This window comes from Mixophyes fleayi, chromosome 1, assembly GCF_038048845.1.
Source record: "Mixophyes fleayi isolate aMixFle1 chromosome 1, aMixFle1.hap1, whole genome shotgun sequence".
NCBI lineage: Eukaryota > Metazoa > Chordata > Amphibia > Anura > Limnodynastidae > Mixophyes > Mixophyes fleayi.
In genome coordinates this window covers 365,929,966-365,957,377 of record NC_134402.1, presented here as the reverse complement: position 1 = coordinate 365,957,377, position 27,412 = coordinate 365,929,966, and the positions used below count along the sequence as shown (strand labels likewise).

The 27,412-nt window shown below is 40.7% G+C and overlaps 1 protein-coding gene across 2 annotated transcripts in view; it reads left to right on the top strand.

The window, feature by feature from the left end:
- ZNRF3 (zinc and ring finger 3) overlaps positions 1-27,412 on the top strand; it is a 116,644-nt gene that overhangs the window by 69,857 nt on the left and 19,375 nt on the right. For both annotated transcript variants that reach the window (XM_075178550.1, XM_075178551.1), the window contains exon 2: positions 12,039-12,164. In XM_075178550.1, the coding sequence (XP_075034651.1) occupies positions 12,039-12,164 (126 nt within the window). The remainder of the gene's footprint in view (positions 1-12,038; positions 12,165-27,412) is intronic.

The window sequence follows — 27,412 nt, the reverse complement described above, 5'->3', positions numbered from 1 at the left end:
CTGCCCTGCTGTGAGTGGGTGCCACACACACTTACTATGTGTGCCTGTGGTGGTGCAAGAGTGATTTGGTTTGGGCAGCCTAGGCCTTTGGATATGCTGGCCACGCCCAGGAGGGCATGGTCTCACTCTGCCCACTTGATATTTTGAATGAAGAGCTTTGTGGAATACCAATTCAAGTCTCTTGAGCCTTGTTTTGTATTAAACCAGTTAAATGCTAGTTTCAATGATGAACCTTTTGTTTGGGATATGTAAAACGGAGATGAAAATTGCTTCCTCCCAAGAGACTCTCTGGTGTTCATGTTGTTTTAGATTTCTTGAGATATGGCTACATATATATAAGTTGTCGTTGCTGTGAACTGATAGACTCTGACTGCCATTAAAATTATTATTATTATTATTGTTTTTAGTTACCTATTGATCCATCAAAGGACCTCAAGGCCTTAAGCAAGTCCTCTTTTATTCTTGACACAAGTAATCATGAAAAAGTATTGATACGGTCATACTTGCATGCTTTCATACCTGGCTTCTGGGCGATGCGGAGGCAAGGTATGAAAAGAAAATGTGAGTGTGTTTTTTGTCAAGTGGGCGGGGCGAGGGAAATCATGACACTAAGGGCAAGATTTACTAAGCTGCGGGTTTGAAAAAGTGGGGATGTTGCCTATAGCAACCAATCAGATTCTAGCTTTCATTTATTTAGTACTTTCTACAAAATGACAGCTGGAATCTGATTGGTTGCTATAGGCAACATCCCCACTTTTTCAAACCCGCAGCTTAGTAAATCTAGCCCTAAGTGCTCACTGAGGTGGGTGTTGCTTGATGATGTGTTTTCCTAAATCACAGCTCCTTGCATGCAGCTAAGCTGCTGAGCAGATGCATCTAACTTCATCAAACACATTCTGTCTCGGCAGGCATTCATGTGCTGCAGTCCCCATCACAATGATTTTACTGACCTTTGTTGTAATGCAACTTTTTTTATTTTAAATATTCCTATTCAATAAATATTAACTTTTAAAGCCTGGAGGATACAAACAATGTAAATTGTGTTCATTATATGTGCAAGGAGGAATTGTACTCCTCGCTTGGTCAGTTCTGAAAAACAAACACATTTCCAGTGAAAAATTATGTATCACCTTCACGTCCCCACACACGGTTTCCAAGCATTGCAGTTGTGTACATGGAGTATACAGGCATTTGACCTTGTTCATATAATTTCACAAAGACAATACTCTGGTCTCCACCTGCTATTATTATTAGAAATATTGACTCAACATTTGTGAGGGTTCTAGATTTATGGAAACTTTTTGAAAACTTATTTTAACAAGAGGAGCCCCTGACCATTTGAACTATTCCCGCTGCTTGGCTGACAGAATAAGTGCCGATTTGGCCGCACATAGGCCTGAATTATAGCGACATAGCCAAAAGCTGGCCTCTTGGGGCGCATTTACCAACATGTACAGCAATAACCTGATCGACTTCAATCAGTTTGTTTTGGGGCATTTTGATTTTCTTCAGGCCACAAACACTGCGATATTGGCCCAGTTGCCAAATATCAGCATGGGAGTTGCAGCCTGCATGGCCAGCAATGTATATTAACTTTTCTTTTTATTGTGTTTGTAATCTTTTCATTGAAGCATTTTACCACTCTCAAGACATAACGTAGATCACTATATTTGACAGGTATAATTTGAAAGAAGAGATTTTAATTTAGAAGAAAGTTGGAATGTGATTGGTTAGTACAGGGGTTCCCAAAGTTTCTCAGTTCCAGGCACCCTTAGAGTCGCCATAATTTTTTTCAAGACACCCCTAAGTAGTTGGTTCAAAATAATACAATATAAGCCTCTTCACCATCACACTGTGCCCTATCAGTTTCCCTTTTATTACACTGTGCCTTTATCACACTGCCCCTTTCATCCCAGTACTGCCCCTCTGTTCTTTTACTTACATTTTACTTGGCCTTCTTTCTTCTGTTCTTCTGTTCAGGCTCCTCTCTGTGCAGCACCTTACTGAAAATGTCGGACGTGATGTCATGCCTGACAGTCAGTGCGAAGGGAGCTGGGAGGAGGAGGCTGGGCACCGCCACCCTCGTACTGGTACAAAAAAATATATTTTGTTTTGCTTTTTGGGCAGCTGGTGGACGAGCGGGCGATGGCAGGAGGATGGGTGCACCCCTCAGGCTTGGCATACCCACCTTGCTTACCCCGCTTATCGCCGACCGTGGCCTCGACACCTCTGTGCAGAGCCGGATTTACACCTTATGAGGCCCTAGGCAAGATATCGGTTTGGGCCCCCCCCTTCACACACACAGTGGCCCCTCACACATACACAGTGGCCCCTCACACAGACATAATACACGTGAGCAGTGGCCCCTCACACACACATAATACACACAGAACCACTATTAATATGCCCGCAGCGCCCCCTCGCCTTCCATGCCAGGCTGTGAAACAGTCTGTGAGTGGCAGAAAATTCACGACACAGTGACTATTGACATTTCCTGATATATGTATTTTATGTCTGTGTGATAAACTACATACAGTTATTCTGGTAATGTTGTAAAGCTATTTCCTGGCAAGCTGTTGAAAAGTTGAGCAACTTGTAATGATCATCAGGGGGTGTTATGGAATCAAAGGCCGATGTCTAAGAGAATTATAAATGCAAAAGAAGGGAACTGTGCATCCTCTACCAATTATTCCTATGTCTAATAATTTATGTCACATCAAATGCTGTCAAAAGGGGTATACTGATATTCCCAGTTCCATGTCCAGAATATATGTAAAACAAATGGCCCAGGCACAATCATGTGTAGTATGGAGAGTAAATATAATGTACCTATTGCACCAGCAGTGAAAAAGGAGTGTGCTAAGAATATATGTTCTTAACACTGGTGATCCACACATTGACACACTCCTAACTCACACTGGTAACACAAAGCAGATCAGTAACACACACTTGTTAGTAACACAAAGGCGCTAAATCACACCGGTAACACATAATAACACACCAGTAAGTAACACACTGATGATCTACACAATAACACACCCACAATAGATAGAAACACAATAGTGACAATCAGTGACAGGCACATGAAGTGACACTAGAAGGTATGTGAAAGACATTAACATGTCCGCTGCCAGGAGACGCCCTATATTGAGGTAACAGGGCTTTGTAAGTATTATAGACCCCAGAGCTGTCACTCCCCCGAGTCCTAAGAGATTAAAGATACAAAGTGGAGGGAGAGGAAGAGGAGGGAAAAATATTTACCGATCGAGAAGATGAAGAGCGCTGAGCGCGACTTCCATCCAGGACTATCCCGCCGCCATCACGAACAGTAGTGCTATCCGCTCCCTCGACTGCAATGTCGCGCTGCACATTGGGACATGTAGTGCTCTCCAGTTAAACACCACTTCAGTATGCTGCGCTGCACGTTGGAATGTGTAGTCCTTTCATGATGCACATGTTAGGCAATAGACTGGTGGCCGGCAGGGTAATATTAGTCAGTTTTATCAATGGGTCTACAGCACTGTCAGGTAACGCAGGCTGGAGCGCTCTTCCTTTTCCACTGGTAAAATGTTGTCATAGAGGCGGTAGGGGAAGGTGAGTACAGCACGGTGATGATCAGCAGTGAGGGATCAGGTGGCAAAAACCTTGCGCGAGTCGGTGGAGGGGCCTTTTTTTTTTTTTTTTTTCCCGAATTGCTTCCCCAGCTGTGCCCCCCGAGAGCCGTTAGGCCCTAGGTAGGTGCCTAGGTTGCCTAGCGGTAAATCAGGCCCTGCCTCTGTGAGAACGCTGCATCACCCCAGGGAGCCGCAGCGCACAGTTTGAGAACCACTGGGTTAGTGTGATTGGTTAGCTGCAGATCTTTACAGTCATGTGATGCCTTTCACACTAGTAAAACTAATAAGAATTTCCTATGCAGAAAGGGATTATAATCCTTTTTTTTTTTTCTTCTTTTTTTTGTTTACGTGTTGTAATGTGCCCTTTCCTGTCAGAAAAAAATATATGCTACATTTTTTCTTTTAAATTAATATTTAAAAGTTTTAGTGAAGTTATTGCCATAAGTATCAGTGCCTCTACCAGTTCCCGCCTGTGACCATGTCCTGTGAGAGCTATTAATCTGAGTCACAATCATCCATAATGCCTTCCGCTCATAGTGCCCAGAGTGACACTTGTTGGCTGCAGCTGGCAGGATCTCATTCCATTCATTTTTTTTATATTATTGTTTTGGTTTTATGCCATCCAAAACAGTAACGGCGACAACTGCGGGTTCTAACCGCTCATTAATCCAGGTTGCCTCACTCTGTGGTCCTACTGATATTTTGGAGGCCAAAACAAAAAATGAAAATATGTTATCATTAACCTACCTGAAGAAATGATTAACTTGTATATTTAACTATCTTTCAAATCATCTACCACAGTTTATATAAAGTATATCTTTGTTTGAAGCACATTTATTTAAAACAAGAATCCCACATGACTGACTGCCATTCACTAAATGCAGAAAGAATCAGTCTAGCAGCTTGATTAAGATAATATCAGCAGTCAAATTGTATGTCTATACATATTATCAAGAAGAGCATGTTTGTTACTGATACCAGAATAAATGCACCGAAAACCTTTCCTGTAAACTGTTTTCCAATATGCCAATATAAAAAGGGCATGGTTCTATCAGTTTGGGGTGTGTATTATATAAAGGTGGTGTGGCAGTTGGCCAAGCGTGGCCCGTTTAGCCTGGCCCTGGCTCCAAGCGTGGCCCGTTTAGCCTGGCCCCGGCGGCCAAGCGTGGCCCGTTTAGCCTGGCCCCGGCGGCCAAGCGTGGCACGTTTAGCCTGGCCCTGGCTCCAAGCATGGCCCATTTAGCATGGCCCGTTTAACCTGGCCCGTTTAGCCTGGCCCCGGCGGCCAAGCGTGGCCCGTTTAGCCTGGCCCCGGCGGCCATGTGTGGCCCGTTTATCCTGGCCCTGGCGGCCATGCGTGGCACGTTGGAGCCTGGCCCTGGCGGGAATGCGTGGCACGTTGGAGCCTGGCCCTGGCGGCCATGCGTGGCATGTTGGAGCCTGGCCCTGGCGGCCATGCGTGGCACATTGGAGCCTGGCCCTGGCGGCCATGCGTGGCACGTTGGAGCCTGGCCCTGGCGGCCATGCGTGGCACATTGGAGCCTGGCCCTGGCGGCCATGCGTGGCACGTTGGAGCCTGGCCCTGGCGGCCATGCGTGGCACACTGGAGCCTGGCCGTGGCGGCCATGCGTGGCACGCTGGAGCCTGGCCCTGGCGGCCATGCGTGGCACATTGGAGCCTGGCCCTGGCGGCCAAGCGTGCTCTATTGAACACAGTCAATGGTGACGCGATAGTTTGCTTAATTCATCTGTGCTTCTATTGTGTCTGGTTTCCAAGCTCTATCAACCTATTACATCGGCTGATTGTAGATCAGTTCAGTGCCAGACAAAAAAGTGAATGCAATGAACCAATAATAGACCAAGCATTTAGCTTTCTGTCCTGCACTGAGAGGAGATGGAGTGTCTATCGATCAGTAGACTGCTGGCAGCTCTGGGAGTGCAGGAGTCCTCTGAAAGTCACTGACTGCTTCCGTTGGGTCGACAGTAGTGATGAGGGGAGATGAGGTGAGAGGAGCCCTGCACCATATCTCCCACCAGCTGAGATGTGATTTATATGTGTCCGTCCCCTGCAGGAGACTGGAGAGTCGGCATTTCAGAATTTTGTGTATTTTAATGTCACCTCTCCAATTGGAAAATTACAGCCATACCTGTGTGTTTCAGTCTTACTTTCACATTATCCTTATCTTTCTAAGATTTCAGATGGCCAAAGAGAAACAATTGAGATTAATGTAAAGTCGCTGTAAAGTCAATTTATTTTTTTGTTGTGCTAAATTTTGTATACACAGATACATTTCCTGATATAACATTATATATGAACATAGTTTACTATACATTCTGAAATACCACAAAGTAATTTCTATTTTAATGAAGCCCTTTGTTTCCATGATTCCTGAATAGTATGGAGGGACTGTTTATAGCGTAGTACAACATGACCTCCGCTATCATGTTCACTGGACAATGACCTGTATTTGTACTGGGCACATTTTCACAGATCCTGACAAAACACATAAAATGGGGGTTATATGTTCATACTATTGTAAATCAACGAGAGATATTCAAATGTAGTCTTTATTACAGTTTCATAGAAATTCACTGTGCGAACCCTGAGCAGTTTTGTGTACGGCAGCTGCGCTAGAGAGTTACAAGTAGCATGTCATGTGATCCAGCGCTGTACACATCTGTTATTACCTGATAATGATATACTAATGTTATACTCTTTGTTAGTGTTGTGCCACAGTGGATCAGTCAGAGACATTATCAGGCTCCAAAAGATGACCGTTTGATGCTTAATCTTAGCATGCTGAGAATAAACTGTATGTAGAAACTATGAATAAAACCTATTCTTTCTCTATTATGGGGAAATATAAGTAAACATAAGTAAGTATTCTAGATCATCAGACAACATTGGTTCATTTGGGTGACATCCAAGGTTGTGGCTGTCCAGTAATGTGCTCTGACGTGTCTGATCATAGAACTGTTATGGGGGTTACACTGTTATGCTGGCATAAGACTATATCCTGGGCATGTGGCTGATATGCTGGGTGTGTAGCTGTATGTAGTCAGTACTTGCTGTTCTATATGAGTATGGTGAGCAAATTCTGTGACTCTAGGCATGGAACTCAGTGGGGTGGGCATTAGGACTATATATGCAGTGGACACTGTAGGTGGATTTGGATTGGGTTTGTTCTGAACGGTATACACTTTTTTTTTTTTTTTTGTCATACAGCGATCTCTACTTATCTCTCTGTACAAAAAGGTGTTCATTTTAAATGTTTAACACATGTTCTTAAAGAATTATTAAACAATCTTTGATGCTGATGGTGAAAACAAATCAATGTAAGAGACTGAACCTGTGCACACACATTCTGTCTAGTGTTTGCTTCCCTTTGCGTCAATTGCAATGTTGTCTGCAGCACTCGGAAGCGTTAATGCTAGGTTAAATTACATTGGAGTTCAATGAGAAAGTTAAGTAAGTACATAGTATGCCGTAGCGAAGGTTTGAGAACACGTTTATGATTGAGGACAAAGTACAAGGTTTTCTTAAACACTTCCAACTACTGTTTTTAAATACTATTGTGTCCAAACCCTCACTCTCCTTACTCACAACACTCCGTTCACCCCTTGGGTATTATCTCCAGAATAGTAGAAGTACCAGGCATTGGATACAAAGCTTCCGGATAGCGGTGTGGGAAGGATGTGTAGCATTCAATCCTTAATAAGTTTAGGCATTTCATTTAAGAACTATGCTGAATGCAGAATATATGATGGATCCATGTTCTAGTACAGTTTTAGAATGAACACCCAAATTTCCAAGATTTATTGTGGAAGCTTAAACATAGGTTTTACATGGTTTAAAAATAAACCTTTTGTTTGCCAAGCAGGAGCAGATGACTTCCCATGATGTCTGCTGTAGAATGGGAGTGCGGTTTCCTAGAAAACATCAATTAATTTTGGCCTAAAATAAAAGGTCTGTGACAGTGAGTGATCTGTTGGATGCTGAAATTATTGTAGGCTGTGTCTGTCTGTTTGCAGACATTAGCCCAGCTTCACCTGTAATTTGCATTATGAAAAAGCTCAGGTTTGTAATTAAAATTCCCCATAATCGTTGTACCATAACAGGTTTAATCTCAAACAATAGGGCAAACTCTGCCCTTTGTGACGAAAAGGAAATGTTTTGTCCTACGCTGAAAGAGCAGTGTTGGCAGTGGACAAGATACAGAGGCGACTTTAATGGGTAAAACACAAATATGTCTCTCATAGTGTTCTCCGCCTCAAGCAGAGCAAGACAATGGCAATAATTGTACCTGTCCATGGGTGCTATGGTTGGCACATTAATAACCAGTGTTGGCAGTGCCAGCAGCGACTGATAAGGTTGCCCGGCTAGTAGAGTCAGGTTACTTGTTATGTGCAGTCCAACAGGACACAATATATTGCTTTTGCAGTGTGTATGCTCTTTAATGGTACTTATCTCACATATGTGTTTATAGGTTTCCATTTGGACATCTCTACCATAAGCTGTTGCAGGAAAAATTTGAATTTGCTCCCCCCACCAACCACAGTGGTAATGTCTCATTTGCTGCCTGGGTGTAAATGTATCAACCAGCGGATTCTGCAAGTTGCCAATTTTCGGCGACTTGCCGAATGGCTTTCAAGACAAGTTTTGCCTTGAAAGTGATTGTTGTCTACAGTTTCCCCTGTAAAGTCGCCGTAAATTGGTGACTTGCAGAATCTGCTGGTTGATACATTTACCCCCTGGTCTCTTATGCATATCAACTGAATGATCCTGGGCTCAGTGTGGCAAATTGTGATTCTAACAGGATTATACTATCCAGAAATTATTTAACTGTCCGTTTTTTGAAATGCTCACCAAGCCATCACTGTTGTGTTTTATCCTTGTAGATTATTTTTAAATTCATTATGTAGATTTCTCCTCTTTTGATCTCTTTTGGGTAATCCTGATGGAGTGTATTTACCGGGACGCTTAAGGAATGTCTGCTAACATAATTTAAAATGATTATTTCCTGTAAGTGACATTTTTGTATTTGTTGAGGATGTCTTGCTCAGGTGTGAAGAGATGACAGTCTGTTCTGTGTGATATTCAGATGAAAAACATTCCAGCCTAAATATCTACGTTCTAGACATAGTGATATGAACTTTAATATATGTGTGAAATATCTGACTCTGCTCAGTTTCCTACAATGTGTGTACACCCAATTTTTTACATATCCCATGAAAAACAGCTCTGGGTGCTTATATCATGCTTGAAGCTGAATATGTGTTGTTCACCCAGTACAGTTCCACCTTGTTATATGTTTGTGTGGTAAATGTATCAAACATAATGTAGAGTCTCTGTTTCATTTAGGGCTCTGTGTTGTAATTATTAGTTAAAATTACTAAAGCAATCTCCAGTGGCTTATTGCTCACATGCATGTGAGTTGTGCAGACATCCTACCACATCAGATACTGGAAATTGCATTTATTCAAATTTCAATCCAAGTCGTCTGCTTTTAAGTTTGAGTTGTAGCAAGAAAATTTTCCACTAATTTATTGAAAACATAACTGCTGTTCATGTGATTGCATCTTAACCATACTTGCTCACTTTGGCAAGGAGTGCTCCGGGAGATCGGGGGAGGTGAGCCCAGCAGATTGCGTCATTTGTTCCAGCCCCCTAAATCACATTTTCTGACCAATTACAGCAGGGGTTGGGGCAACGACGATGCTCGATTTGCGCCCTAAGCCCCACCCCTGCCACTTTACTATTAAAGTGTTTAGGAACCGGGGGGTTGCCCTGCTCTCCCAGGAGAACTCCCAGAAATTCAGGAGTCTCCTGGACATTCCGGGAGAGTAGGGCAACTATGATCTTAACACTGATGAAAACGTGCATGAATGGATATGAATGCAAGAATAAATGTACTTACATTTTTTTCTTTGGTCATTGGAAATTTTGGGAAGAATGCATAGGGCTTAAGCGCTACGGAATTTGCTGGCGCTAAATGTTGATGATGATGATGATAGGTCTTTTTTTTAAGATGATCTGTACCCCGGAATGTTTTTTTTTTTAATGTATTCCTAGAATTTTGTGGGTGTGCATTCTCTGATAAGTGGACTCTGTAAATAAAAATGACCAGTTCTAATCGGTAGGAATAGGTTGCACTAGTTTCTGCACAAGTGTGTGGGGCCGTCTGTACCCGTCGCCTTTTGATTGTGGAAGCAGCCATTTTGTATGTTGCGTGTTGATCTTTTACTCTTGAAGATCCAGCCGTCTATCAATTACCTAAGGAGTGGCCTCACTGCGGCATGAAGTGGCAAGTGCCTCACTACTCTCTATTGAATTGATAGTCTGGATAATGGGCGAGAAGAAAAGTGACTTCCTGCTCTGTGTGTGGGCAACGGGTCTTTATGGAAGGGAGGGATTGTAGCTTAGTAGTAATAGTAATAAGAAAACTGCAAGAACAATATATTAACAATGAGTCTGTTTTTTGGAGGAATTGGGAGCCTTAAAAATACACAAGTAGACAAACTGTACAGTTGTGTTGGCCAGGAACTAAACACGAATAAAGCTTTCATAAACATAGCCCATTCAGAATGAATTGTACAACTAACACCGCACATTACCAAAAAATAATATCATATATTCATTGCGTTTGTATTTTTGGGGCATGCATGTTCTCCATATATGGATACCAATAAAACTGTACATGCAAAATGCTTATACAATTAAGTATGTCTTGCTGTTATCAGGGTGCTGATGTGGTGAGAATGTCTGGATCAATAGCAGAGCTGTCTGTGCTGATCAATGGGAGATAAAGGAGATTTTAAATCAAAGTGAAACTTGTCATAAAAATTTGTGACCCATGAGAAAGATTTAAGGACAATAATTTGCCTCTCCTCACCCTGTGCTCTCTGCCTGCAACCATCCCCATACACAAAACTCCCTTTTCCCCCTTTGTTTTGTCTTTATCAAGATAATCGGATTAAAGGCTCACACATTTCATAGAAACTTTTAGGCCCTTTTAAGACTGGCCAACCCTCTCCCCTTTTTCTTTTCTCATCTTACACATCCCCCTAAAATATTACTGGAAAAGAAAATCCCTCTTTATCTAAAGCTCAATAATACGAAATCCGTGCTGCGTGTGGAGATGATCACTTCTTAGACACAGTTTGGGATCTCTTCTCTCATGACTAGAGCATCAAACCTTTTTAAAATATTGTTTGCTAGCTCCTCTTGCAGTATTAGGGTGTTATTCAGCTATCAGTCATTGCATATGTATCTTAAATTAGTGCATTATGGACATTTTAATGACTATATGTTTACGATCTACACTGGTGCTAACCTGGCATATCTCATATCTACTTCTTGGTGCAAGTTTTTTACAATATACCGTGCTGCCCGCTGTTTGTATTCTGGATCCATTATTGAGGCTAGGTACACACTGCGGTGTTTTCAGCCGATTATTGGGTTAATCTGACGATAAACGACCGTTCAGCCCGATATCTCTTTAGTGTGTACAGTGAAACGAAGACCGATGGTTCTTCTAAAGCCACTGAAATTGTTGATTGAGATTTTCAAACTGATTTGGAAATCTCATTCAGCGATGGAACAACGTCGTTCCAATCCTGCAGTGTGCACGAACTCACAACCAATTATCCGACACTCTGCCGATAGTTCCTCCAACAGTGTAGCCTTTCTGGGCGTGTAATTATAAACTTATGATATCGCCTCTACGTCTCCCATGTGATGCGGTGTCCAAATGGCAATAGCGTTCTTTTAATGAGAATAAGAAACCTGCAATAAGAAACCTTTTTTTATATGTTCCATATGTCATTTATATTTTCCTATATGCAAGTGTATAGAACATGTATTTTTAACACATGTGAACGTGTATAGTCTCATTATACTTTTGTGCTATAGAACAAATGGCAATGACGTATTTCCATTTCCGGAATCCTTGTCTGTGGGAGTTTTTTTGCTGAAGTTCAGCCTGTTATTCAAATTTATTGAGCATATTGCTGCTGGGAGGCCATATATCAGTTCAGTGTGTACAGAGTCACAATCTTTTGAAGCAATGTTATGACGGACAAAAATGGCTGCCCAGATGCTAAGTCGGGCAAAATGGTTTAAATAGTGTGTATGCAGTAATTGGCTGACTGATCGGAACTTCATTCGTTGATACAATGGTTGTACATAACACGTTGGTCAGAATTTTCTGTAGTGTGTACCCAACAAGTCTTCTGTGAGTACTGTACTGCATTGTAGCCAGGTTGTACAATTGCTTTCGCTTTACTAGATAATGGTAACTTAGATGGGTTAATCTGTTTTAGATGTGTATTGAAATGATACACTGGGGAATTATCTTGGAAATATGCTATCAATGTTTACAGCATCTTCACTATCTAATTATTGCTTGATATTCATGTGTTACAGATGCACCCATTGGGACTTTGCAATAACAATGACGAGGAAGATTTGTACGAGTATGGCTGGGTTGGAGTGGTGAAACTGGAACAGCCTGAATTGGATCCGAAACCATGTCTAACTGTCTTGGGAAAGGTAATGACCTTGCATGGCTTTTCATCCTAGTACAAGTTACAATAAGCAATTTCCATGAATGACAACTACAATTCTAAATACAAGTTGATCCAGTTTGAAATCCGTCTTATATTAATTATGGCTTTACATGTAGTTTCCCACACATTTGTCTTTTTAGACAGCTTAGATTCTTGTCCAGGCCACATTTGCGATTTTTAGGTGCGTTTTGGCTAGGGTAGGAGCGTATTACTATATTCATTCTTCATAACTGCTTATACACAGAACTGCAGGAGATGAAGTAATCGAAGCTAGACCTTGTAGCCTCTTACGTGTCCATATTGTCCACAGCTTTGTTTCTTTGGTAAAGAGGCCATGTTTGTGGCCAGCTTGAGTCGGTGTTAATAAACGGAATCAAGCCACTGAATTTTAATTTATGAATCCGTCATCTTTATTATAATTAGCAAATTGTGTCGTAGACCAATAAATAGATCAAAACAAGTGTTGGACAAAAATAAATTAAAATTTAGTTGATTTTTATACATTTACCACCCCAATATAGTTATATTTTCATATGCTGTCCAAAGCTATTGAATAAGAATTGGAGGCAGCAGTCCTATGCAAAAAGACACATCTATTTTCATGAATCACCGTGGCAGTGGCTAGAAGAATAGTCTTAGTATTTACCATTTTTCCACAGTTTGTTTATTCAGGTGGCTAGAAATTATTTTTTATACTGCACAGTGGCATGGATTACCATGGCAACCACAGTCGCATGGCACATGATGCTATGAGCAGAGAGAGGCTTTGTATTGCCTCTTTGAGCTCTATCTGTTTGTGTAATATAAAATACTTCCCTCCTTGCTTCTCCCTTTGCCTTCGCATGCTGAGAGCTGTGAGCCTGTGCCTGAGTAACTGGCTGCCATATTTGGTAACCTCCAGTGAGGTTTTGAAAAGGAGATCATGATTTATAAACAGACAGCTAAGAAAAATGACTATCAGATGCATGCTTAAGAGACACTTAACTTGCTATTTAAAGAAATAAAAAAAGCTTCTATGTGGGATTGCCGCTTTAAGTGTTAATTATATGTATGTGCACACATCATCATTTTGTACTCAAAAAATACACGCACTCTATTTTCTGTGTGTAATTACATTGGTGTTAGATTTTTGGCAGGGAATGGCATATTTATTTTTGGTTTCCGCACTCCTTTAATCAATTAAATCTGATTTTCAGGCCTTTTCCTCTTATTTCCCTGCGGGTTTTGTAGGAGTTTTGCCAAGACAAAGATATTGGGCTAGTTTCTTCTCGTTTAGTCATCACACTAACACTTCGTATATTGTATTTATTTCAGACACATCAGTCGGAGTTAGATAATTTAACCCTCTATGTATTTTAGCTAAATATCTGTATAGAAAGCTTTAGTGTTGCTTTAATAGTTTAATATCCCATTACTCAAATAACTATACTGAGTTGAGCATTACATAGATTGCATATCTGCTGGAAAATGTTCTTGGACTCCTAAAAAACATTAAATTGTGCTGAACATGATACTGGACATTTAAATACTGTTAAAAGTTGGGTTTTTTTTTCTCCTCATTCAAGCTTACAGTCTCACTCTGCAACAACTTGATCTAGTCATTTATCACTACTAACTACTTTACAATACACAGTAAGACTGAGAAATCACATACTTCATGCACCATATATTCCAGCCCCCTTTTACTCCTAGATTATAAATTCTTGTGCATCCTCGTCCACATTGTCTCTCCATGCTTGCAATCATAATAATGTTGTAATTGCTAGAGTTCCTTCCCTGTATGTATTGCCTGCTATGCACATTGTTACATTTAATATTCTTTGCTATTTAATAATTTAATATTAATAATTGGAAGTTTGTTTACAGTGGTGTTACATTAGACTTGTAAACTGTTCTGTTAGATTCCTTCATATTTGAAGTTACAATTAATTTAGCTCATGATTTGTGATGTGTCTAATGGTTCCTTGCTGCACCGCATTGTATTCTTCCCGCTCATCCTCTTTCAAACATGCCAGTTGGGTGTCAGTGACCCTCTCTCTTCAAGGTAATGATAAGTTCAAGAGAGAGAGCCATCTTCACCTGCTCACCTTGTTTCAAACAAGCTGAATGGGGAAAGGAGAGTGTAGTGCGGCATAGGAGCAACAGTTTTTGGTTCTGTTAGCATTTTTTGGATCATTAAATAAAGGATATGCTCTCTTTCACTCTCGCTCGCTGTTTCGCTCTCTTTCACTCTCGCTCACTGTTTCGCTCTCTTTCACTCTCGCTCACTGTTTCGCTCTCTTTCACTCTCGCTCACTGTTTCGCTCTCTTTCACTCTCGCTCACTGTTTTGCTCTCTTTAACTCTCGCTCACTGTTTTGCTCTCTTTCACTCTCGCTCACTGTTTCGCTCTCTTTCACTCTCGCTCACTGTTTCGCTCTCTTGCTCTCACTGTCTTTGAACTCTTTCCTTTTTTATTTTTTTAAATAACTCCTTCTAGTGTAACAGCTTGTCAATAGTATAGGCCTCTTGTTGGCAAGAAAGGGGCCACTTTCTAAGATTCACTATTTAGATATGATGTACCAAAGACAAGTGTCTACTGGGTAGTGTCTGAACGAAGCCAATAATTAGTGGCAAAAACGGATGAGGTGTATCCGTTCTGCATTGCTCCAGAATGATTCCTATGCAGTCAGTTCTTCCATCCCATCATTAGAGAGATCACAATGTGCAGCCCTCGCTCTGGAGCAGTTGGAAATAGCACGGTTGCAGAGAGGGTCTTGACATCGGCCCCTTGTATCGCTTAACGATGCAGGATTCACACAAGAAAACTATCCAGGAAATTGCAAATCTTCTGGCAGTTCAGTTTCTGAAGTCAATTTCTCCACCTTAAAAGAATAAGACTTTCCTCCTCTTACTGTCATTGTGCTGCCAACAGGATGTGAAGTTTATGGCTGCTGTTGAGAAAATATATTTGGCATATTTTGCCTATGAAAATATTTTTAAAGCCTTTGAACTTTATCTCAAAAATTATTGAGAACATAGTGCTGACATGTCTGCTTTATTTCATTTATCTACAAAGTAATTTTGAAGTCATCTTGTGTTATTTAGAGACGTATAAAACTCTGATTTGGCATTTTTCAGTCTCATGAAGTAGACGAGATACATTTTCGGTTACAGTCATCGTAAACGTGCACATTCTAGAGTTTCATGCTGCTTTTAAGTTAAAGCCGATTCATTAAAGCCGACCACTTCTGGCGGTTTGGTTCAGACGTATTGGTCGGACATATGTGGTGTTAAATACTCGTACCTGCCTAATTTAGACATTTCTTTATAGCAAAACTTTTAAACAGTTATGAAAGTGTCGGACATCTGTACTTTTTAGGTGTAAAACAGACGTATGCAATCTGAGGCTCTCTAGCTGGTAAAGAAATCTCTGCATATTCTACAAGTCAACATAAAACCATCTTTGTTGGGTTCAAACTATACTGATGATTACTACAAACGTTTATTTGTTTGTGTGATTGGTCACAGGATGAAAGTTAAATAGCTCTGTGTTAGGTTTTGACATTTCAAAGGTTGGACCTTCTGTGAATATATTAACTAACTGTCTTTCTAGCCACCCAATGAGCCTCCAGTAATCAAGGCACAGTGGCAATTGGCAATCATGTACATCTTGCTTCACTCCCCTTCCCCCTGCAGGGTGGACACCTGCCTCTGCAGCCTTATCATACTCTCTTTGATGTTCATCAGGTAGCGGTGGGTGGGAAAAACGGAGAAGAGGGGGTTGGGAGGCCCTCCATGATCTTTTCTGCCTAGACTAAAAAGCAAGCAATGTCCAGACTTGTCAAAGAGGAATTGAGTGTTTATGCATGTAACCGCAGCCTCCCCAAGCATTCTCTCAGGTGTGTGTCTGAGACGGCAGGAATCTGAGAAATACGCACACAGAGCTTCAGTTAGGTAGTAAATGGGAGGATCGCCACTGGAAAACTGTTCTAGAATTCTTATCTGTAATGTAAATTCAACTACTGTGGACATTGCATCCGCGGGAACTGAACCTGATTCACCTTTCAGGATATCTCAACATGTTTGGATGTAAGGATGTGTCTGGCAAACGTAACTGATGTAATAATATGCACCAGGTAGATCAGGGATGGGCACCCGGAGGCCCCAGGGTAGCATGTGGCCCTCCGAGTCTTCACCTGAGGTCCACAGATCCTTCCTGCCTTGATAGATTTGTTTGTTATAGCCTTAAACTATTGTTTAAAATGACTGCTGATGTGTTGTTTAAGATAGGTGTTTCTTTCTTCGATTAAATGTATACTTTTCACTTATTACTAAGATTAAGAATAATGTGCGGCCCTTATAAAGGTTAGAGGGCTCCCCATGCTACCCCCGAAGTGGATCAGATTGCCCATCATTGGCATAGATCATAGCATTGTTCAGACATTGATGATACAGGGTGTTTCAAACTGTGAAATTAAAGGGAATGTATACTATGTTTATAAATAGAGCTTATTTTCATGATATTCTTCTATAAATGTGATACATAGAGCAGGTCTTTATGTCATTTTGTGCCTAATGCTTCCATTAAGGTATCCTGCCAACCTTCCACTCTCAGGACACATCTCTGTAACCTGGAAGCACGCTTAGGTGTGGGGAAGACTGAAACATTTGCGAAGCATCACAACAAAGTCTAACGTTTTACAACTTTATGATCGCCCCCTTCAATTGAATTTTTGGTTTCCATTTCTCTACTAAAATACTGCTCTGTTCAGCAGTACGTATGGGTTAAATGAATTCAGAGTGATGGTATATGGGTACTGTCTTTATTACGCATGGCAATTTTGTGTGCCAGTCTTCTTACCACATTGCCCGTAAATGCCCTTCTCCGCTACAATGCAAAGTGGGCCCCATTAAAAGTATGACAGGACACAGAAACTGTGCTGGTTTTATATTCAAGTCCTTTTGTGTAGTGGACACTGTGCATGTAGGAATTCCCCAAATAATTCATCTGTAGACTGTATGTGGTGCACTCTGTACAGATTTGTATAAAATATAAATGTCAGTGATGAGTATGGAACAAAGGTGTGCTGGTGGTGGTGGTTCAATTTTTACATCCACTTTAGATCACAACATTATTTTATAACTGTATGATTATGATACAGTCCAGTAAATGTTGTACAGTATAATGAATAGGAACAGTTTTCTTAAAACTCATACTTGGTACTGTGCTAATAAGTAAATAAATTATTCTAAGTAAAGCAGATTTATTTCTTTATTTTAACCAAGGTTGCAGTCTGTAGTTTTTACTCCCAGTGTGACCAACGGAGGCTCCTTTTGCGTTGCACAGTACAAAGGGTCAGGCCGTGAAGGACAGAACAAGCTAAACGTGCTGTGGAAGGGGATAGCCAGTCGGCTCTGTATCTGTTCTGCAGCTAAATAGTTATCATGCAATGTGAGAAACTTTAGGCCTAAGGGCTCTGTGTAATTTCATATGTCCTAGGCCTCAAATAACCTCAAAGGAAACTGCACATCTGAAAGGCTCTTGTAATGTTCAGACAACGTCTTTCCATAGACTATAAACAGGCTTCACATTTACTGAAAGAGGTTTCTACCAGCTAGTAGTCCGTGGGAGTGGCCCACAATATTCCAGTTTTCTGGAATTTTTTTTATTAAGCTTGATATAATACAGCAGATATAATACTCCTTTTTGCATAAAAATGAATGTAGTAACAAAATAAAATGTGCCTATAGAATCCACTTTAGAGCTGAATTCGCAATCGGCCAATCAGAAGCGGCTAGCTAATGCTGACAACCGTTATCCTGATCGGCATGTATTTGCACCTGGCTTCTAGCAGGTGTATATGTGTCTTTGTGCTTGCCTGCCCATTTGAATGAACATGTCCTTCCTGTCCTTGGCCTAGGTTAGACCGCCCCTTCCCTCACCCGTTCCGCCTCTCCAGTTATAAAGATGCGCAAATGTCAGATTCTCACATATGATCTCTCTAGGGGCATGCAAAGTGTCATTGTTTACGCTACACAAACTAGTCTAAGCATCAGGCCCAGTGCATACTTGCCAACTCTCCCGGAATGTCCGGGAGACTCCTGAAATTCAGGTCGGTCTCACGGACTCCCGGGAGAGCTGGCAAGTCACCCGCATCCGGTAATTACCTTCCCGAAATGACGCGATTCGCGGTGAAGCGCAGCATTTTCGCCCCGCCCCCCCGCAAATGCCAAAAGTTGGCAAGTTTGGCCCAGTGTATCTACCAAACTAACCCTGCCATGTAAATTGTTTAATTATGAAAAAATATCTTTGTGCTCTAAGCATGTAAAAGTTTGCCTAAAGTAAATGTTCTATTCTATTCTATTTTATTAACTTGTTACATTTTTAATTTTCTTGTTATGCCGCTGCTGAATATAATGCATAAACATTTGCAAATGTTAAATATGATTTTCACTTTTTAATGAGTATGATTAGAGACAGATTGGTCAACTGAGAAAATTATTATGTACTAGGTTTTCTTTTTGATTTTTTTTTTGTTGTAATGTACTATATTCTGTTTTAATCTTGGTAATTTATTCTTTGCTCTTATTTCTCATGTCTTTTTTTTTTCCAGTATTAGCCCAAGATCTAAAAAGTTAGTTTGCTAATCCTCAGTAGACCTCAGCCATATCTGAGAAGATTAAGAGATTCTTTTTTTGTCCTGATAAGGTCCTTTGATGTTGATTTGAAAAATGACTGCTATCTGTCGGAATGGGGTCAACTTGGCGTAAAACAGCATGAGTCCCCTTAGGGACATATACCACAATTTTTAATCTAAACAGCATAAAATTAAATGTATAAAATGTCATTTTATGGATGAATGACCTTTAAATAAAGTAGTGTGGCTTTGTAAAGTCACAGCATGAACAAACCGATGCTTATAAACTTTTGTCAAATTAGAACTTATCATTTATTCAGTACATTCCACAAATTGACAGCTAGAATCTGGTTGCTATAGGCAACCTCTCCACTTTTTCAAACTTGCAGTTTAGTAAATATAGCTATTGTCTCCAGCCTTTACTGTTAAGATTAAAACCTTACGTTTTCCACTAATGTTTTGTTTTTACTTTACAAAACAACTATTCTCTTATAATTTAAAATGGATTTCAGTTTATACCTCTCCCTGTCGCAGCGTTGCACCCCCAACATGTTTGCACCTCCCCAAAAGTCTTGCATCCTAGGCTGCAGCTTAGTCAACCTATTGTATAATCAGGCCCTGAGCATGCAGCTCACCAGATGTTGTGGAACATTTTGTTAAGGAAAAATCTTATAATGTACTTTAAATGTAAAATTTGGTAGTGGGAGAAGTTTAAAGGGTGTCACACCTGCATTTTCTAAGCAACGTGTTTCTGTAGATTACAATTGCTGATGAAATGTTTAGTAGTACATATGAGTGTTTTACTGTTTTACCCGCTGTATCACACACCTTTGTGTTTTCCCAAAAACACATTTTTCAAGATTATTTAATCATTTTGCTAAGCTGATTTCAGACGGTTTTGTCCACAGCAGTCATTTCATGGATTTTGGATGCTAAAGAGGGAGAATTATCAGGATTTTTTGGCCAATGGTTCTGGCCATTGTGATAAAGATTTTAAAGATGGTAAGAAGAAAAAATATACAACATCTTGTATTATTTTGGCCTAAAAGGTGTAAACGTTCCATGCAGCGTTCCACAGCACAGTAGACCTGATAGACTTTAATGTAATTGTTAAACCGCTTACAGAAATTAGCATACAAAATTCAGGAGTGACACCATGCTATTAAAACAATGTGCGGTTTAACTTACATGGTGTGCACAGTTCATCTGTTGGACTTCCTGCTGTCTACCAAGTTGGGTGGCACAGTGGCCTAGTGTCTCACAGCACTGGGGTCATGAGTTCATCATGACCATGGCCTTATCTGTGTGGAGTTTGTATGTTCTCCCTGTGTTTGCGTGGGTTTCCTCTGGGTGCTTTGGTTTCCTCCCACAGTCCAAAAACATACTGGAAGGTTAATTGGCTGCTATCAAAATTGACCCTAGTTTCTCCCTGACTGTCTGTCTTTGTGTGAGTGTGTGTCTATATTAGGGAATTTAGACTGTAAGCTCCAATGGGGCAGGGACTGATGTGAATGAGTTTTCTGTACAGTGCTGCGTAATTAGTGGCGCTATATAAATAAATGATGATGTACTGCTAATACTTATCTGTTTTAAACCGGTGGCTGTGTCTGGGTACTAACCAAAAATGGGAATTGAGAATGACATTACTCTTTTGGATGGTCTATTTGAACATACTACATCTACATGTATGTTTTAGTAGATTCTAAAACGGAATTAATCAGCGGTGTGTTTAAAAGAAGGGACACTTATGTTTAATAATATTATTTCTCAGTTTAATAATATTATTTCTCAGGTTGTAAGTGACCTACTGAATACTTAGATATGTTTAGTATATGTGTGCTCGAAACATACAGGTAGAAGGGAACTTCAGGATCAAAGGCATGTATTGTCTGTACTGTAGTAGAGACAAACATCATGAAGCCCGTTTGGCATTTATGGGATCTGTAATCCTTTCTGTGCGTGCCTATGACTAAAGTCAGATACCGGTGAATCGCCAGCCTTCCTAAGAAAGGTGGTTACTAGGGGAAAGTATGATCTCCTGTCTTCATTCAGAAGTGTTTACCCTCAACCGAAAGTGTTTACTGTTCAAATACAGTTGACTGATACTGTGAGAAGTCTCCCTCCTTTCTGAAAGCCGGGACACTGTGGAGGTCAAACCAGGGGTAACTGTGACACCTAACTGAAGTGTGAGAATTTCTGGCCACTTTAGAAGACCTCAGTAAGATAAATATTAAAATTGCTCCCCCTGCATTCTCACACATCCACATTCAGGGCAGGAAGTCCTCCCTGGTGTACAGCGGTCCAACAGCATTCAATTCAGTCACCTTCTAGAATATAATCAAACACAATTAAAATCACTTTGGTGACTTAGAACTGTTGATGTGAATAGAGTTATCTATGAAAGGTTGTGTTTTAACAAAGTGTTTGGTCTCGGCCAGGCAAGTTTCCTCACTGTGTAGCAAATGGAGATCAACGCAAGGAAATTGATCTCCATACTGTGGACAGAAGTGATGTTTGCAGCATGGTCTATCTCTGTATTATTTATTGTGGCATCTTTTGTGCAGCTTTTATCAGATATCTCTATATATCTCTATCATGTCCTACTTACATAAATAGTTTTCCTGTGTAAAACTCCATTTGTGTTGAACCAAGAGAATATGGATCAGCACTTAGGATGACAATACATGCCATGATTCAGCCAATGTATATGTACAAAATGATTCCAGTTATGTGTTGCTTGGAATTGGCTAACAATGCAGTCACAAGATGACCGTGATCTGACCTTGGTTGTGGTCTTTGTCTGTCCGTGCTAATTTTTCCCAATAGGATTCCACCCAAGCGGGGAATAGCTGGACTTTTGCAATATGGCTACAAACGTCTGGAGACGTTAGACGTTGGACGACCCTGGTATGGGCACTACTATGCCCTTAGGTTTACTGGTTTGAGCCTCTGAGTTTATCCAATTATCTACTTGCTCTCTTGTTGCCAGTTCAGACATGATATTGCTATAAGATCATTAGCATTCTGTATATTTGTAATTATGTAACGAGGCTCTGTATTGTGTGGGGGGTTTCTATCTCATGCATGATTTGCCTTCTATCACCTAAACACATTCCATCGACTTTATTATTTTCCATTGTAGTTTAATCAAACAAGTCACTGTGTCAGGATTGGAATAAGAGCTGAACTGCTCTTATCTATACATAGACTTTAAGTGTTGAGCCCAGGTGTGACGGAGGAGAGCCAGCGTGTTAGATACAGGTAAATACTCTGTCAAGACCACACAGCCTAAAGAAAAGATTTTTCAACAGAAGAAAGAGGTCTCAGTTATGCGTCTTTACAGTTGCTTTAAGGAGCCTCCAGTGTGTGAACACTTGGCCATTGCCACCTGCACACACAAACTGTGAATATGTCAATGAAAGGGAGATTATAGTGTGTTTATGTAAACAATACATGGGTGCCCCAAAAGCATATTAAACAAAATACACCCACATTCATAATTGGCCATATGGAGGGAAATACATGAATTGTTTTTGTAACAAGCACATTCTAATAGCAATTTCTTTATAACTCCTCGCATACCTGAGTGCCTCCCGTTCTCAATTCACTATTGTCTTCTTCCCATCCAATCCGCCCTCACGGAGTGTTATTTTGTATATGTGCTGATCTTACAAGTTGCTCCATTGCGTTTGTTTCTCTTTTAATTACCGGTCTTGTTGTACTGTCTTGTTGTTTGCGCTCTGCATGGCGCTGCGGACCTCAACTTGCACCCTATAGATAAACACTAATAATAATAATAATAATAATAATAATAATAATAATAGCAGTTTGCTAGGGAAAAATAATCAAATTAAATGTCTAGAAGATTCATTAGATTGGATGGAGCCTGGCATTGTTAGTAGATTTTGGATATGGTTTTCTTGCTCAGAATGTTTATTATTTTCAAAATTCATAAAAGGAGATTCTTGTGTCACTACAGATTAATATGTTCCGAGATGAATTGAAGATGTTGTACAATGTCTGCTCGGAATGAAAGAGGAAAAAAAATAATTAATTTAAAAAAGTGTTTGAGAGGGCTCTCAGTGGGAGAACAGTGGGTGATCATCACGCACAGCCCTATTCCTGCCCTTGGCTCGTCTTTGCATTCCATACACTATGCAGCGTGTATGCTGCTGGGTTTCGTGTTGAAGCATTTAGTCATATTGTAACCATGGTCCCTGGGAAGCTGTCCTTGCCATGTGCTCCAAAAAAGTCCTTAACCACCAACAACCTGTTTACTAAGCAGCATAATACATATATTGTACGCTATTCAGTCTGCCTAGCTAAACCAACCAGGAGAATGTTGTGTTAAGTTACAATATTAAGACAACTCTACTGCATATGTATTGGGCTTGTTGCATCTTTTTCCACATTATTTTGTGTTTTGTTGCTATAAGGTGTTCCGGCTCTGGTTTTGCAATGTGATGTGTTAATATTGACTGCTTTACTTATCCATATTCAAAATAAAGGCTTCTTTACAGTTTTGAAATATCTGTTGATTGCCTGTTTTTTACAGCAGGACAGAGGCTCACCCAGAGAAACAGATGGGGAAGCAAGATTTTCAACATAAGTGTAGATATATGGGAAAGTGAAGGACATGCTCTATATTGTCCTGTCCACGTTCCGTTATGCATCATGCTAGGGTCCATCTAAATGCTCTGTGTATGTTTCCAAGGTACAGCGATCAATAGACACAAAGGAGCATGAAAGGCAGGGTACACAGGGCCATCTTCCTTGCAGACAAGGTATTTAGAAAGACGCACGAGGGATCAGGAAGAGTGAATAGTTGTCCTTGCTGCATTCATAATGAATCGCGCACAATTGAAATTGTTTGTTTGAAGGTTGATCAATAATCCCTATTCTTGGGTCACTTTACATCCTGTTCACTTTGGTCACAACAGAGATGTGCCTGACGTCCCTAGACAGCAGGTTTGACTGACTGGCTCTTGTATACAACATTATTTTGTCCATTCCTAATGTAACTATAGTGGATACCACAATATAGAATTCAGATTGTTATAGTAGAGGCAGCACATGGACGGCATCCAGTACTGTTGAACTCTCTGTTCCTCCCCACCCTCCTTCCTTTATGTTTTGCAGCAGTAGAGGTCCGGAGTGCTTCCCTTTCATCAGTGCCGCCAGAATGACCTGTGAATTGTACATTAACCACCCACTGCCTCTGATATGTTAATCATTAATCTCGTCCATTAATGCTGCACGAACCAACAGGGTTCTCTTGTCTCCTGATCTGAGTTCTCACTGCTCTCACCTCGTCCACAAAGCTGGGGTCGCCTGAGGAACTTGGGAAAGTGCCCGGATGAACTGTGAAACAAAGTCAGGTGGCAGTGGCACCCATAGGAAAGTGACATAGGGCTTAAATCCAGTCTCGCTGAGCCGCTTCTCATAGTTACACTGCTTGCAAGGCATTCCCATATCTCCATACAGTGGCTTCAACAAAGCAATCTCTGCTGCAATCTGTTTAACCCGCTCTATGTTCAGCAATGTTGTTTATATTAAAGCTTCATGTTTGCTTTATAGCTGGGCAAATTTAGACTTTGGTCTGGGAGACGAAGACGCTTTGGAAGTGTATTTTGCTTTTAATTCAATGACTGAAAATATGTGGCCATGTTTATTATTACTAGAAATTGTGTGTGTGTGTGTGTGGGTGTGTGTGTGTGTGTGTGTGGGTGTGTGGGTGTGTGTGGCAGAGCCGTAACTTAGAATTCTAGTGCCCTGGGCAAGAAACACAAATGCCGCCCCCCTAGCCCTCAATTTTAACCAATTTAACCTAAAATATTCCTAAATTGCACCCCTTCAGCGTTGCGCCCTGGGCGGTCGCCCCTGTTGCACAGCCCTAGTTACAGCCCCGGGGTGGGGGGTGGGGGGGGGGGGTTAGTGTTACTTGGAATTGAGGAAAGTTTATGACACCATGAAAGGAATATATCTTTAAAAAAAATGTGAACTCATTCATCTGTAATATTGCTGAGTGTGTCCCCAAAACAAAATTGGTGCCCTGTTGTTGTTGTTGTTGTTGTTGTTGTTGTTGTTGTTGTTGTTGTTGTTGATGATAATAATGTCATTGATTTGTACGGTAGGGAGAGGAGGTCAAAAAAGTGGACCAGTATGATCTGGGCAGACTGGCACAATTTCATGATTTAGTTTATATTGTGACAGGAAGCAGTTAGACTATGAGTCATTAAGGCACACATACTGAGCACATTGTGTGTTTGTTATAAACCACACATAAATTGGCTCTTCATACTCCTGAAGTCAACAAGGAACGGATCTAAAGTTACGTGTGGTGATACCCGCTGGGTGGGTTTACTCTGGTCTACTAGCCCGGACACCGCAGGATGTGTACAATACCTATGTGGAATATAAAATCGCAAAGAACGCATAGAAAAAAAAATATTAAGCATTTAATGTTACCTGCCAATAATAGTCATTTATGATTATACATGGAAATGTAAAAAAAAATGTTTATTTTATATACATTTTTTTTCCCCTTGGAAAAAACTTTTATTAGGCTGTCCTTAATGTTTATTTTACATACAATACATTTTTACAGTTGCTCCATAAACACATGCTCTCGCGCACACACTCAGCTGTCAGCACTAGTATTCGGAACTTAAACTAGCCCCCAGTTGCAGCAAGAGATGCGGCAGAAAACCAGAGCACTTCTGTGTGCGCCTGAGTCTGACTTGGAGGTGGCTGCACAGGAGCCCCCTTACTGTATATTGCCTGCATGAGTCCGCCCATTCTCCGCCCTGTTCTCTCCCCAAAATCATAGGCTACAGTAAGTGTCAATTGCGCTCGGAGGTGACTTGAACTTGGACTGCATGGGAACGTCATTGAGGTGTATTGTCTACGTGCATTCGCCCATCCCCACCCGATTCACTCCCTTAAATCGTTGGCTGTTCTAAATGTCTGCGCTCAGAGATGACTTGGACGTGCCTGTGTTCTATTGTGTACCGTCTGGTTCTGAGCATGTGTATTTTGTGCTGATGATAGGAGCACAGTCGCGGGATACAATCCTTAATGACTCGGGCCCAGTGTGCGCATAGAAAGTGAAAAATCTATTTTATTGCATAAATATTAGCAGATTCATAACAATTTATCCAACCACAGATATGCGTATAGACTTGATCTATGGATATGGGGTTGTTCTATTTCGTAGTTGGGTACATCGCAATGTGAGTACACCGGCACAATTACAAACTGCCAATAAATGTGAACCTGCACTGTGTATGTATTAGGGCTAGTGCCTTGTATGTTTGCCCCCAGTCCACCCAATTTGTCACATCAGACCGTGCAAACTTTAGCCCCCACAGACAGCTATCAAGGTCCACAAATCTGTGCACTTCCCTTTAAAGTTCATTTGAGCAATAGTAGACACGTGGCCTCATAAAACTGCAACTTGCATTGCAGCTTTACACTTCTAAGGCTCCGAAATAAGCTTTAGAAGTTTGTGTTTATGTTTTGAAGTATATGTTTGTGCATATATATATACATGTATAGGTGTTTAGAAAATTATTATTTAACACAATTTTTTTTGGTATGCTTTTTTTATGGTATATATTGTAGCTACATAATTGTGAAGTATCTGCCATAAGATAACGCTGTTGAAACTTACAGAGTAGGTGTCACATACCTGAGTTTCTTCACTCTGTGACTTCATTGTATGATGTAAATAAGCAATAGACATTAACACAAAGGGTGGTATACATTGACAAGCCCAATGACTGCCCTTCTGTGTCTGGGGAGGTCACTTTGCACTATCCCCTTAAATATTTCTGTGTTTGTACATTAAGGAATTCTCTGTTCAATAAATGATGCCCCTACATGCATGGAACATCCTGCAGTAACACACATAACATACCCTGCATCATGTCTACACGGAGCATTGGAGCTGATTCCTAATACACATGTATAAAACAGTATCAAAATCAGTACATTTGCAATGATATAAATTGGCGCACTGCACCAATAATTGAAATATATTTATACAATAAGTTATTTATAAGTGATCCAGCCACAGACGGTAATGCATAGCAGTGAGGTTCCTATGGCTAATTGAATCACCCCCATAGAGGTGTGAGCAGAAATACTTCGCACAAGGTTTCTCATGGCTAATTGAATCTGCACCAAATGTGAGGTATCCATCTTGTATATTTCACCATTCTAGGGGATTTTTTCTTGTATTAGGCTCCATAAAGACTCAAACAGCTCAGCATTTACAGCCAGTGCCGGGTAAGCTGTATGACTATTGAGAACTATTGACAAGCCCCAAGAGTTAGGTACTAACAGTAAACTTCCCTACTTTTTCCTTTCTTCCTTCCTGACTGAAATGTTTTTTTACAATGGTAAAGCATTGATGTCAGTTATGTTTGTTGTGGTATATAAGTCAGTCCCTTTTGTATGCATCCTCCAATCTGCAGTTTGTAAAGAGCATTTGTTCCCTAGGGGACTGCAAGCCAGTTATTCTGCTGTGGTTTCTGCATTCTAATGCAAGATAGAGCTGATCCACCCTCCTGAAAATGTTAACCTTCAGCAGAGGAATGGGGCAGATAGCA